This window comes from Muscardinus avellanarius (assembly GCF_963383645.1).
Source record: "Muscardinus avellanarius genome assembly, chromosome: X".
In the NCBI taxonomy this organism is placed as follows: Eukaryota; Metazoa; Chordata; class Mammalia; order Rodentia; family Gliridae; genus Muscardinus; species Muscardinus avellanarius.
In genome coordinates, this window is record NC_137792.1 from 70,102,922 (window position 1) to 70,117,742 (window position 14,821).

At 39.4% G+C, this 14,821-nt stretch overlaps 1 protein-coding gene across 1 annotated transcript; it reads left to right on the forward strand.

Annotated features, from left to right (window-relative positions):
- Nucleotides 1-815: 815 nt before the first annotated feature.
- On the forward strand, nt 816-4,689 carry RBMX (RNA binding motif protein X-linked; the record flags this gene model as incomplete). The annotated part of the gene is made up of 8 exons (XM_080719272.1): nt 816-924; nt 1,116-1,222; nt 2,245-2,416; nt 2,849-3,001; nt 3,252-3,366; nt 3,452-3,577; nt 3,665-3,747; nt 4,379-4,689. The coding sequence occupies 8 exons, from the start codon at nt 816-818 to the stop codon at nt 4,687-4,689; spliced, it is 1,176 nt and encodes a 391-aa protein (XP_080575398.1).
- Between the last annotated feature and the right edge of the window lie 10,132 nt (nt 4,690-14,821).

A 14,821-nucleotide genomic window follows, 5' to 3' on the forward strand; every position in this document is an offset into this window, starting at 1 on the left:
GTTGGGCATGTGGGCTTTCCTGCGGGCTTTTCTTTGGTAGCCCTGAAGAGAAAGCCTTTGTAATTTTCCCATTCGGGGTTGATGCTCAAAGTTAGTTCCTCGACCAGTGTCGGTTGCCCTGGGCTGAATCCAAGCGTCGCCATTTTGTCTTTTGCACGCGGTTTTTAATGACGAGTCTTAATTAGGTTCCGTCGCAGTCTTCAGAGTGTTGAGTTATTACGCGCGCTTCTGTATTCCGTTATTTAATATGAAATGATGTTGATACTTGGTTTTTATTTTTTTTGTAAGATAGTAACCTTTTTGGCGTGTGGAGACTGCTACAGATGAGGCAGAAGTTGGTTCAAACTTCGGAATTGTGCTTAAATTTGCTAGAAAATCTAACGAGAAAAACGGGAGTCCTTGAAAGAGGGCATGATGTTAAGGTACTTCTGCCAGTGACCTTGAGTGGGTAGCCTTAAAACCCATCACTGTATCTTGTGATAAGCAATAGACTATGAGGCGACACGCCTAGGATTAAGACTGAATTTGGCTTTTTCAAATGTTAAATGACTCTGTTAAAGCAGCCAAAGGAGATTTAGGATACTACAGATCTTTCTCTTTGCCCCTTCTACCTAGTTTAATGTAAATTGCGTCAAATAAATTTGATTTAAATTGGTTTACAACTGTGTTTTACACTGTTGATGTTTTTGATGATTAAAGTCAGAAAAATAGGACAAATAAGCCCCAATTAACGAGTTCCATAAAAGTGAGCTTTTCCTGGGAGGTAATACTAATTGTTATTTTTTTCCCCTAGCAGACTCACTAGGGGGGGCAAAATGGTTGAAGCCGACCGCCCAGGAAAGCTCTTCATTGGTGGGCTTAATACAGAAACAAATGAGAAAGCCCTTGAAGCAGTATTTGGCAAATATGGACGAATAGTGGAAGGTAAGCTATCTGAAAGTAAATGCTGGTTTTATTGTAATTAGAGATAAGCTGTGATGAATTTGATTGCATTGATTGTCCGACATGATAATATATTTTGTCCTCTAAGAAGTTCTGAGCTTTCTCTGTTTGTTATTTGCTTTTGTTATTTCACTGGAACTAGGTTAACACTTTTTTCTTAAACTGTTTTTCAGTACTCTTAATGAAAGATCGTGAAACCAACAAATCTAGAGGATTTGCATTTGTCACGTTTGAAAGTCCAGCAGATGCTAAAGATGCAGCCAGAGACATGAATGGAAAGGTAACATTGCAAAATATTTTTCCTAGTGCATAAAATAGCATTTGCTGTCCAAGTCTAGTCCAGGGCAGCTCTTGAATTTTTAATTGTTTTGTAGTATATGCCTTTCTAAAACCTTCTGAATATAGTCATTTGTAGTAATATTCTGAAATTCCAGGACCAAATATTGTAGCCAAAAATATGGATTATATTAAGGGCATTCTACCTCTGAGGTATACCTCCAGCCCTGTTTGTTGTCCTTAGCTTAGCTTAGCTTAGCTTGAAGTTCCTTTTGGAACTTGGGATCAAGCCCAGGGTGGTGCGGCATCCTAGCCCTATTTTTCAGCTTTGAAACAAGTTCACCAAATTTGGAGAGCATTACTAAGTTGCTGAGGTTGGCCACAAAACCACAGTCCTCTTGTCTCAGCCTTCCAAGTACTGAGGTTACAGGCTGAGTACTCTACAGCTGGTTGGATTATATTCTTAGAGTAGTACCTGGTGGTGTGTTTATCCATAAAGCATAACTGGATTCACCTGATTTTATCATTTATTAGCTTTGATAACAAGCTCATGCCTATCAAACTTTGTTTTAAATTTTACAGAACAGCAATGTAGTAGATCTAAGTTATACTTTAAGATCAGTATCCTTTTTAGAAATTGCACAGTTTATGAGAGCGGAAGTCCTCTATAGAAATTCTGTTTCTAGCCGGGTGTGGTGGCACACAGTTGTAATCCCAGCATTTGGGAGGCTGAGACCAGAGGAACGCAGTTCGTGGACAGCCTCAGCTACTTAGTGAGGCCCTATGCAACTCAGTGAGACCCGGTTTCAAAATAAAGAAGAAAAAATTGGGCAGGGGGTGTAGCTCAGAGGTCAAATGCCCCTGGGTTCCACCCCCAGATCCCAGTAAATAAAAACTATTTCTAGCATTTTTGAGTAAATGAGCACTAAAACAATACATATTTGTACTTTGATGGACCTATTGGTGTTTGTGGTAATAGTGGGTCTGTTATGATAGTTTAGTGATTTAGATTTTGTTGTTTTAAAGTCCTTAGATGGAAAAGCCATCAAGGTGGAACAAGCCACCAAACCATCATTTGAAAGTGGTAGACGTGGACCACCTCCACCACCAAGAAGCAGAGGCCCCCCCAGAGGTCTTAGAGGAGGAAGAGGAGGAAGTGGAGGAACTAGAGGACCTCCCTCACGTGGAGGGCACATGGGTAATGACTTGGGTGGACCTTAGGCTTGGCGTAGGACTTACAAATTGTATTTCACACCAGTGTATAGTTTGGTTAAGCCCTGTTGAAAGGCTCCAGACTCTGAACTGAGAACATTTGCTTGCATACTAAAATAATTATGACTTAAAAGGGATATGTGGAAGGTGTCATAAATATTAATTTAAATGATGGACCACATTAATATTCCTTTCCTAAGTACCATCTATGAAAGATGAGTTGTCCTGATAAGTGTGGGCATTGAGTATATGAAACTAAAACTTTTTTAAGTAATTTTAACACTAAATTTTCCTGGTCTTTAGGACTTCATGATTGGTCTTAGAACATTTGAAAATTAAAGCTAGACTCCCCTCCTAAGAATTGTGGGTTTTTTCCCTTGATTTCTGTATTAACATATTTTTTTCTATTCTAATATAGATGATGGTGGCTATTCCATGAATTTTAACATGAGTTCTTCCAGGGGCCCACTTCCAGTGAAAAGGGGACCACCACCACGAAGTGGAGGTCCACCTCCTAAAAGGTCAGCCCCTTCAGGACCAGTTCGGAGCAGCAGTGGAATGGGAGGAAGAGGTAAATTTTGCGTGCATAACAAACTGCTACCACCAGAATACAAAAAATTGAAATACAGCACTCTCAATGATGCCTCAGAACTGATTTAGATTAGATTCAGGTGATCTGGTGCACGAAGAGTACTGAAAAGATAAAATCATTAGATCTGGCTGCATGTTGATGTTTAAAGTCACTACTTTTCATAGCCTGATTATGAGTTCAAGCAATTTTGTTTTGGCTACATTTGTTAAATGATTATTCTTACCTTAAGCTCCTGTATCACGTGGAAGAGATAGTTATGGAGGCCCACCTCGAAGGGAACCCCTACCCTCTCGTAGAGATGTTTATTTGTCCCCAAGAGATGATGGATATTCTACTAAAGACAGGTAACAGCACAGCCTCATTAGTAACTAAGGTTGGAGGAGCTTATCAAAAACTATAAACCATGTCATATTACCTTTGTTTCTGTAGCTATTCAAGCAGAGATTACCCAAGTTCTCGAGATACAAGAGATTATGCACCGCCACCAAGAGATTATACGTACCGTGATTATGGTCATTCCAGTTCACGTGATGACTATCCATCAAGAGGCTATAGGTAAGTGACTTGGCGTTTATGATTGGATGATAAGTTTGCTATGAGAGTTGATGCTCTGGGCCTTAGAACATTTTCTCTTTAATTTAGTGATAGAGATGGATATGGTCGGGATCGTGACTATTCGGATCATCCAAGTGGAGGTTCCTACAGAGATTCATATGACAGTTATGGTAAGATACTGGTTAAAGATCTTAAATATCACCAGCTTGAGATTTTAGGTTCATGAGCCAGTTTAATAGGCTGCGTGGTGCTTGCTTTTAAAAGGGATATTTGCTTGCTTTTAAAGCGGGTAACTTTATCAGCTGGGCTTTTCCTAGTTTGGTGAGGGTTTTTTTTTCCAAGTTTTTTTTTTTCTTTTGAGGCTGTTCGCTTGCTTTGGAGGGGATTTTGCTTGCTTAAATTGGCAGCCTTATATGTTTTCCCCCAACAGTGAAAATACAGTTTAAAAATTTTATTAACAAGATCAAATATTTACCATTGCAATATGAAGGAAACTCTACAGTTCAAAATTGCAACTTATCACTGGAAAGTGGCTGAGTGTCTACTATAAAATAACAAGCTGTCTGGAATATCCACTTGAAATACACACCGTCTTCAGTCTTTTCAAACAAACATTAAAATCGATCCATTTCCGTATCTCAGCAGATGAGCAAATCCTTGTTATGGCCAGCAATGGCAATTTAAAATCTCCCAGTTGAGAAAGTAAAGTTTTAATACAAGAATTCACTGTAAATTCAGATTTAAATGTTGTATATATACAATTTATAGTGTTGCCATATTACCTGACCATTGACCCTGCAGGTAACTCACGTAGTGCTCCACCTACTCGAGGGCCCCCGCCATCTTATGGTGGAAGCAGTCGCTATGATGATTACAGCAGCTCACGTGACGGATATGGTGGAAGTCGAGACAGTTACTCAAGCAGCCGAAGTGATCTCTACTCAAGTGGTCGTGATCGGGTTGGCAGACAAGATCGAGGGCTTCCCCCTTCTATGGAAAGGGGGTACCCTCCTCCACGTGATTCCTACAGCAGTTCAAGCCGCGGAGCACCAAGAGGTGGTGGCCGTGGAGGAAGCCGATCTGATAGAGGGGGAGGCAGAAGCAGATACTAAAAACAAACAAAACTTTGGACCAAAATCCCCATTCAAAGAAACAAACAAACAAAAAAAATGGAAACCATTCTGTCATAACTACCCAAGGACTACTAAAGGAAAAATTGTGTTACCTTTTTAAAATTTCCTGTTAAGTTCCCCTTAATTTTTATGTTGTGAGGAAAAAAGTTAAACATGTTTTAATTTCATTCGATCTTTGAATTGCTTTCAGCAAGCAAATGTTAAGTGTGTAAGACTTGTACTAGTGTTGTAATTTCCAAGTAAAAGTGTCCCCAAAGGCCACTTCTTGATTTTTCCCAGTAAATGAGGCAAGCAATTCTAAGATCTTCCACAAACATCTAGCCATCTAGATGTTCATTGATCTCCACTGAGAGATGAATCTTTCTGCCTATACAAACAAGCTAGCTATTAGAGGGTGGTTGGGGTATGCTACTTTTAGGATTTCAGGATGTCTTCCAACTGAAATCTCTCAGTATGAAAAAACTGAGATCAGATATCTATGTAAGGAAAGTGCTACTCGCCCAGTAAACCCCCCCCCCCAAAAAAAAAAGCAAATGGATAATGCTGGCCATATTTTGCCTTTCTGACATTTCCTTGGGAATCTGCAAGAACCTCCCCTTTCCCCTCCCCCAATAAGACCATTTAAGTGTGTGTTAAACAACTACAGAATACTAAATAAAAAGTTTGGCCAAAACCAACCATGAAGCTGCAAACGATGCTTGCTCTTACTGTTTCAAATTTTTGCAACTCTGTAGTGTCTCACTTTTAAAGGAACAGCTTGATTGCAAAGGAGAAAATAGATAAGCAATGAAGTTATCTCCAACTTCCTAAAGGCTTATGACTTCTAAAAAGTGAATCTATCAGCATTCCACATCAGATTTAAAGCATCAAATGCCTGTGAAACAGCAAAGATGGTAAGCAAAGCAAACTAGTTTTTCCGTCTAAGTCGAAATTGAACACTTACCTTCATGGTACAGTGAAGCATACTGTACCTTCATGGCAATGGAAATGCCTTCTAGATTTAAAAAACCTTTTTTTGGAAAAGCAAATATTCAATAGCATTAGAAGTCCTCCAAATTCAACACTGGATTTTTTTTTTTAAAGCATGTGTGACACTTAGAGGCCATAATACAGCTGTTTACCAGTATCAGTCTGGGGCTTGGGAGGGGGGTTTTTTTAAAGTCTTTGAAGACCTTTAAATATGCTTCATGTTTTAACTTTTTTCAAATTAGTTTTTTAGCCAATGTAAAAAAATGGCTTAGGTTTGGGGTCCCCCTCTCTAACCCCTGTAAGCCATTGCAAAACTTGACCTTTAGTTGGATGCCTGACTTGTTTTTAGTTCTGTGAAACTGCACTGTATGGAGAAAATCTATTTCAAGTGGTGTTTAAAAAGCAAAACCTGAGGCAGCATGACCCAGGTCCAGCCATGAAGTTGAAAAAGATGCTCTTGAATATAGTAAACTTGAAGACCTCCAACTAAAAATCTTTATACTGCACTTATTTCTTCAAATAAATGTTTTGTCCGTTCAACTTATGGATTTAACATGGCAGTGCACCATTGGAACAGAATGAGAATCCATAAGCCATGCAACTTAACCATTTAAGCCATTCCAGTCCATCCCAAGCCAGTGAATCTTCCACCACTTAAGAGAAGTAGTAGAACATGAAGTACATTAAGCTGCAAGTCTGAACTTGCCTTTTCTTTCTGGAAAAGAGGGCAGTTATAGGCAAATTTTAATGGTTCCTTAAGAGATAATTGGCTTTCCTCTATTTAATTTTTGCAGGTTGAAGACTTAATACTCATTATGGTCACGGAGTGCTGATTTATTCACAGATAAAGTTGGCAGCAAGAGAAATGAAATGCTAAGGTAAGTTTTGAAAACTGGTCTGTGAAAGCTTAAGCATTAGTTTTGCCACTGTCCGGCTGCGGTGTTTTTTTTATTTTTGTCTTCGTCCTTAAAGTAACATATTACCAAACTCTTGTAAATGGTAGAATTAATGTGTAGCATCTGGCACATCCATTTTGAATGCAGCAGGGGATTATATAGCTATATATCCATTAATGTACCAATTGTATAATAGCCGTTTAGGACTAATTTTAATATCCATATCTAAGTGTTCTTTTGAAAGGAGCTGTACAGTCTGCTTGGATGTGAGCACACTGGCATGAAGTTTGGGCTTGTGCTGATGAATTTATTACTGCTTGCTTATTTGCACAGGACAATATAAATTGACTAAATGGAGAGTTACTGATAGCTGCTGTTGCAAGCTTCCACTTAGAGCAACTGATTTTATTGGCATAATCATTATATCGTATAATCTTTAACATTAAAAAGTTGCTCCTTAGAATAGTAATGAAAGCCAGGCGTGGTGGTGCACGCTTGTAATCCCAGCATTTGGGAGGCTGAGACTGGAGGATCACAGTTTGTGGACAGCCTCAGCTACTTAGTGAGGCATTCCGTAACTTAGACCCTGTTTCAAAATAAGGTATAAAAAATAGTAGCGTAGGGGATGTAGCTCCAAGGTCAAATTCCCCTGGGTTCCATCACCAGACCTGCAAAAAAAAATAGTTGTGATGAATATGACTGCTTTTAAAGCTTGTCTTTCAAAACAAATACCCTTGATACTATTGAAAGCAGCAAGAAAGTATACATGAAAGACTGGAGAGTCCCAGCATGAGGATGCAAGCTTTTGTGACGCCAGTACATGGGAGGTTTAATCCCCAGTATCACAAAAACTATGTAAAGAATTGGGGGAGTGGGGTGCTTTGCAGGTTAAGGCAAATGACTTTTAACTTGATCCCATGCTTTTTTTACAGAGTTGTTGAAGCAGAAGAAGGCTGATTATTCCCTCAGTCACAGCAGCAGTACGTCACAATTGGTTTGGTGCAGACAATAGATTGACCTTCAAGGGTTCTTGTGGATGTGAGGAAGGGCAATAGTGTTGATTAACACTCTTAAACTAGGGAGTGGTAGTTACTTAAAATTGACCAAATGGAGAAAGGGAAACCATTAAATAAATTGGTAAGTGAGGTATTCAGAAAGTTCTTGTGGCTCTTTATGTGTGGGCTTTATGGCTTTGGCTCAGTTTGTTAAGCTGAAGTTACAGAAGCAGTTCTGCAATTTACAACTGTCAGCAGATAATCAGAAAATTGAATTAGGCTGGGAACGTACGTAGCTCAATAATGAGCACTTCACCTGGCCTGTGTGAGGCCCTGGGTTTATCCCCCACCACAAATATTAAATCAGAAAAATGGACAGAAGTAAGTTCATCCAGTACTGTCTGACTTTAAATGAATGGAACCTTTTTGTCATTAGTAAAACTGAAGAGCAGGAGTAAGGTGAGGAAATGAAAGTAACAACTGGAAACATTGCTATGGTGATAGGAAACACTTGAACTGGAAACAAAAATTGGCCACTTAATTACTGTATTCTTTCATTAGCCTACTTTTACCCCCCCAATCTTTTACCAGGTCCCAATCTTAAAAGCGATTCATATTTAAACCTTTACTACTTTGGAGACTAGAGCCAATATTATAAATGCTAATGTTCTCAAAGGAAACAGATTTGAGATATAGATTAGGTGAACCAACTGAACTTCTGAGAATATTTGCATAGTAATTATAGTACTACTGTCATGTTTAACACCTGTGATGAAAACAATATAACCCCTACTGGTCACAGTCCTAACTCAAGACCATGAGGGTTCTGATGAGTTTAAGTAGTTGCACTTGAATAGCAATCTTAGCTGTTAGCTGAAGTCTTCCATAATATAAATACTTGAGTTAGTGTTTATCTGAGTACCTTTTGGCTCTTGATGTTTAAATTTCTCGAAGGTAGTATAGAATAAAGAGGCTATAGGTATACTTATGAATACGAAATTCAAAGTAAGGAGAAAGCTTAGATGACCATATCCCTTTTTTTTTTTGACAAATAATTTACAGAAGCAAAAGGCTTAATTTTCCTATTTGGGGAAGAAAGTCAGTCTCCAGCTAGCTTTATACTAATTGTAAAAGAAGTGAAATGATAACAACATTGCCCTTGTTTGGTAGTTGAACATAGAACTTAGGTATTATAGATCATTTTTACTTTTTGGAATGTTTTGTATTGAAGCTTAATAAAACTTTAACATGTATGTTTTGTGGCAGTGGGTTTTTTTAATCTTTTTTTAAGGTAGTTTAATATAGCTTTTAAAAATTAAAAAAAATATATAGGCTTTTAAGTTTTTCAAAAGTCCCCTCAAATATTATGCACTGACATTTCATTATTTGTAAAGGGGACATCCAGAGTCACTGAGGTGGCTAGGCTTTATTGTGGAGCATACTTAGAAATATGTCAAGGTAATTCACATACTTAATAAAATTGAAGCAGTCACACGCAAGTGGTGGCTACTGTACAGATACTCACCTATAATGCTTTCATCTGTATGTCCTGCTTGAATCCCATGGAAAAGGTTATAGCAGTGAATCCCATACACTCTGGGCCAAAGTCCTTTTGTGGTGCTGTTGACCAAGTGGCACCTGGTGTGCCTAAATATTGCATTTGAGTTATAAATGCAGTTGAGCAGTCATCACATTGGAAAGGAATGCAGCTGGCCATTAAGATGACCAAGAAAGTCACAAGTATTGTCTTTCTATAAATGGCCTCAGCTCCACACCAGTTCCAGAAAAATAGCCTATTCATCCTATCTTTTTATAAAGCTTTTATATAATTGTTTAAGCAAGGTACAGCATACACCTGTAATAGTACTTGGGAGGCTGAGACAGGATTGAGCATTCTTGGCAAGTAGACTTAACCTAGCAAGACCCTACTTAAAAATAGGGCTAGGGGGTGTAGCTTGGAGATGCAGTTGGGTTCAGTTTTCAGTACTGCACAAAACTGCAAGTTTAATATTTGGGTTTTTTTGTGTGTGTGGTACTGGGGTTGGAACTTTATTTGGAAACAAGGTCTCCCTAAGTAGTTGAGGCTGGCTTCGAACCTATCTGATCCTCCTGTCTTAGCTTTCCAAGCACTAGGATTACAAGTACGTGCCACCACGCCCACTCAGTATTTGAATTTTTAATTCTAAATTTAAAACAGTAAGTGTGATGTATTGTGAAAAAGGGTATCCTCTTAAGACAGGGTTCACTGCCATCATTCCAGAAAGTTGGCCTTGTAGCCTTTTCTAGTCCTGTTCATCCTTCAAAGGTGGATGTACTTTGTTCCCCTTTATGATTTTCATGTATTTGCTTGTTCTAGAACATGAATGTGACTGCAAGAAGTAGAACCTTGTGTAAAGCTTTCACAAAAATCCAAGATTTAGCCATGTATGTTCATGGTACAGTTACTGTAAGGAAGCCTGGGTGTTTTCTAGTTTTGATCTATGGGGAGTAAATTTGCTTTGAATGTTTTTATGTAAGTCTTTGTCTATACATAATTAAATGAAAACAAGGGATTGCTTGGTCAGGGGCATGTTCTAAAGAATTGTCACACATTCCAATATTTAATGACAGTTTGTACCTGATTATTCCACACCTTCCTCGTTATTTGGTGTTCAATTTAGTCATTCTGGTGAGTGCATTGCATTTAAACTAGTGTTCCCCTGAGCAATAATAAGTAGCACTATGGACAAGTATATAATGAAGTATAATTATGGCAAAGTGCACATACTTCATTCCTGCTGTTTGAGTCTTTGATAAGACTTAAAGACATAGAGCATGTATCCCTTATTAGAACCTGTGTGGTCGCTTATTAGTAAATAGAACACAACAAATTCCAGAGATAAAGCAACCGATCTGGATTTGTTTTCAGCATGTTTTTGAGATTTGTCCATGCTGTTGCATGTATCATTTTGCACAAGTGCTCTCCCTGACATTGTAAGTACAATTCCATTGAATGAAGTTCACCAGTTTATTCTATTGATGAATATCTTGACAGTTCATAGCTTCTGGCTATTAGTATTACTATGACTATTAACTTGAATGGATATTTACTTTGGATGAGTATCTTGGAGTTAAATTTATAAGTTAATAGTGTAGCTGATAGTTATGTCAAAATGGTTGTGCCATTTTATGCCCTCGTTAGCAATTTGAGAATCCTGCTTGCTTATACAACCTTGGCAACATTTGCTTTGATGCTGAACACTTAAAAATAAAGTATTTGGAGGTAATTTTTTTGTTTGTTTTGAGGAAAGTTGTAAAGTTTCCCTACATGTTTCACCCATTTTCCCTTGATTTGAATGTTATGTGGCTGGTATATTTGTCAAAGCTAAAGAGATGAGCATTGGTTTATTACTGTTAATCCCATACTTCAGATTCCATTTTTTTTAAATTTTGTTTCTGTTAAAGGATTTTTCTGAACCAGAATCTCATTGTATTTCATGTTGGCCAGTTTCTCAAGCTTATTAAGTCATTTATTTAAAATTTTGTCTATTTTAAAAGTTGAATTGCAGTTCGTTAAGTGCAGAATTTATATATTCTGGATACAATTGGATACTCGTATTGCAAATATCTTTTGGTCTGTCTTGCCTATTCTCATTTAATAAAAATTATAATTTTTTCTGTGTTCTTAAAAGACTTCCAACTTCCTGTCTAGTTATGAGAATTTATTACTATTTTTTTAATGTTTTGGTTTAGCACTTGGTACTGGGAATTGAACACAGGGGCTTCTATCTCTGAGCTATACTCTCAGGCAGCTGTCTTCCTACCTGTGATCTACCTGTTAGGGTTATAGGTGTGTACCCAACATGAGCTGCTGCTCTGGCTCTCCTACTGGGGACTGAACCCAGGGGCACACTACTCCCGGGGATTGAACCCAGGGGCACTCTACTGAGCTATACCTTAGCCCTATTTTTGAACCCAATCTCAGTAAGTTGCTAAGGCTGGCCTTGAGCCCTAACCCTCCAAAGTACTGAGATTACAAGTACCACCATACCCAGCATTTAGAAGCTTTTTATGTGTTGGTCAGCACTGAGTACAGTTAGAAAACAATTTCTTTAGGTTTTTCCTCTTGGGCTAATCAGTTTCCTTAAGGAAGGCTTGGCCAAATCTTTGCCTTGCAATGAGGGTATAGGAAGTGTTTACTAGTTGAAGGTATAGGGCTGGGGGGTTCAGTATATTGTAACTAGTCCACATAGAGCTCATTTTTTTATGGTGTGTACGTGTGTGGTACTGGGGATTGAACCCATCGACGTACCTATGAGCTATACCTGGCCTTTTTTGTTTTAAATTTGGAAATTGGGTCGTGGTTGCTGAGAGACTTGCTATAAGTTGCTGAGACTGGAGACTGCTCAAACCTGTAATCTTCCTACCTCAGCCTTCCAAGTATTGGAATTATAGGTGTGTCGGCTTTTTTTTTTTTTTTTCCTTTCTGGGGATGGAACCCCAGGGACAATTTACCTCTGAGCTATACCCCCAGCACTACTTTTTTTTTTTTTTTTGGTTTTGATTTTGGTGGTACTGGGAGTGGAACCCATTGGCTTTCAACCTCAGGGCTATACTCCCAGATGTATTTTTTTTATAATTTATTTGGAAACAGGGTCTCACTAAGTAGCTGAGGCTGGCTTCGAACCTGTGCAATCCTGTCAGCCTCCCAAGCACGAGGATTACAAGCGTGGGACACCATGCCTGGCATATTTATTTTTTTTGCAGGTCTGGGGATGGAACCCAGGGGCATTTGACCTCGGAGCTATACCCCCTGCCCAATTTTTTTTTCTTTATTTTGAAACACGGTCTCACTGAGTTGTGGAGGGCTTCACTAAGTACCTGAGGCTGTCTGGGAACTGCAATCCTTCGGTCTCAGCCTCCCAAATGCTGGGATTACAAGCGTGCACCACCATGCCTGGCTTACATGTTTTTTATTTTTGAAACAGGGTCTCACTGAGTTGCAGAGGGCCTAAGTGGCTGAGGGCGGCCGTGAGCCCAAATCCTTCTGCCTCAACTTTCCAAATGCTGGCATTACAAACATGCACCACCACACCCAGCTTGGCTAAGCCTTTTCCTTTTGAGTATTGAACTCGGGCAATCTAGTCTATCTCTGAGCTACCCTGACCCTATTTTTTTTCTACTTTATTTTTTATTTTTAGGTATTTTTAGACACTGAACAGTAGGGAATTGAGCCCTGGGGCGTTCTACCTCCAACCTTTTTTATTCTTGATTTTGAAACAAGGTCTCAAATTGGGCAGGGCCTCACTGAGTAATTGCAGCTGGCTGTGAACCTGTGATCCTCCTGTCTCAAGTACTGAGAATACAAGTATTCATTACCAAGCCTGGTTCAATTGTGTGTGTAATAGGAATTGAGCCCAGAGGCATTCTACCTCAGCTATACCACCCATCCTGTTATTTTATTTCTGCTCATGAAGTTGCAGAGTTTCACGAAGTAGTTGAGGCTTGGCCTTGAACGTGTGACCCTTCTGTCTCAAGTACTGGGATTATAAGGGCCACCACGCCTTGCTCTAGCTTTGTGTGTGTGTGTGTGTGTGTGTGACACTGATGATTGAAACCAGTGGTGTTCTACCTCCAAGCTATACCCTCTAACCCTATTTCATTATTTGGAAGGTTGTTGAAAACCCTGGGAAGTTGCAAAACTTACTTTGAACCTGCAATCCTCCTGTCTCAGCCTCCCAAATTCTGGGATTACAAGTGTGAACCACCATACCTGGCTTCAAGCCTTTTTTTTTTTTCCCTCGGTATTGTCCTCTGTCCTTGAACCCTGATCCTCTTTCATCCCCGAAATGCTGGGATTATAAGCAGGCGCTACGATGCCCATCTTATTTATTTTAAAATAGGGCCACGCATACTGCACATTAGCTTCAAACCTGCAATCCTTTCTCAGCCTCCCAGTAGCTGAAATCACTGGAGTGTCCAAATAATGCCAGGCCTCTTACCATTTTATTTTCAGTTTTAGTACCACTCTCATTCATCCCTCTCACACACACTGGCAACTGTTTTAATGCATTTTTTTTAGTGTGGGCTTGAACCTTGGTGCATTCTACCTCTGAGCTACACCCCTAGCCAGCCCTTTTATATTTTGAAGCGGGGTATCACTAGGCTTCCGAGGGCCTCGATAAGGTGAGCATAGCCTCAAGCCTGCAATCTTTGGCTTCCCCAGTACTGGAATTACAGGCCTGTGCCACCATACCTCATTTGACCCTACTTGAGTCTAGTGGCAATTAAAGGTGTTTGTGATGGATCTGTAGAATAACTCAAGGAATCCTCATCAGGCAAAGTTATCCCTGAGTCTTGAAACGGGAAAGCTTGTTTTCATAGACATTTTAGGAAAAGCTGCTGTTGATTCTGCTTCAATGGGAAGTTGGGTGGGTAGGATGTTAAAAGGAGCATGGTGGTGCTTTCCTGTAATCCCAGTACTAGGAGGCTAAGACAGGAAGATTGCAGGTTCAAGGCTAGCCTCCTCAACTTAATGAGACCCTGTTTTAAAATACAAAATAAAAGCCAAGCATGGTGGTGCACACTTGTAATCCCAGTACTTGGGAGGCTGAGACAGGAAGATTGCGGGTTCAAAGCCAGCCTCAGCTATTTAGGCCATTTCCAAATAAAAAAATTGGGCTGGGGGTTTAGCTCAGAGGTAGAATCCCCCTGGATTCAATCCCCCTCCCCCTGGTGCCACAAAAAAATTAAAAAAATAGGGTTGGAGGTATAGTCCAGAGGTAGATTGCTTCTCCCTAGTTTCAATCCCCAGTACTGCAAAGAAAAGTGAAAAAAAATCAGTTTCATGTGGGTCCACACATCTCCTTTGCAAGGTTTAGGTTTCTATTCCATGTTAATTTCCTTAGACTTCATGTGAGAGATCTGAAAATTCAACTCATATTTGTCATCCTTCACGACTATTTTTTAGCAATACCAGCTATAAGAAATGAGCTTTTTAGAGCTGTCACAGAAGCTGATTCTCAGACTGACTTATGCTCAGGCTTAATGGACCCAAACTTGTATTTTTTTTCTTTGTAAGCACTTAAGTAAACTAAAATTCACTCACCATAGTATTTATGGTCATCGTTGCAGTAAGAGTTGTGTGGGGGTAACTTGGGCTTTCAAAAGCATGTCCTTCAGCCTTAACTTGACACTTTGAACAATAGGGACATAGCTTGATTGGCTGTGAGTCTTCTGCATGTCTAGTTTTTTCTTTTTTTTTTGCGGGTC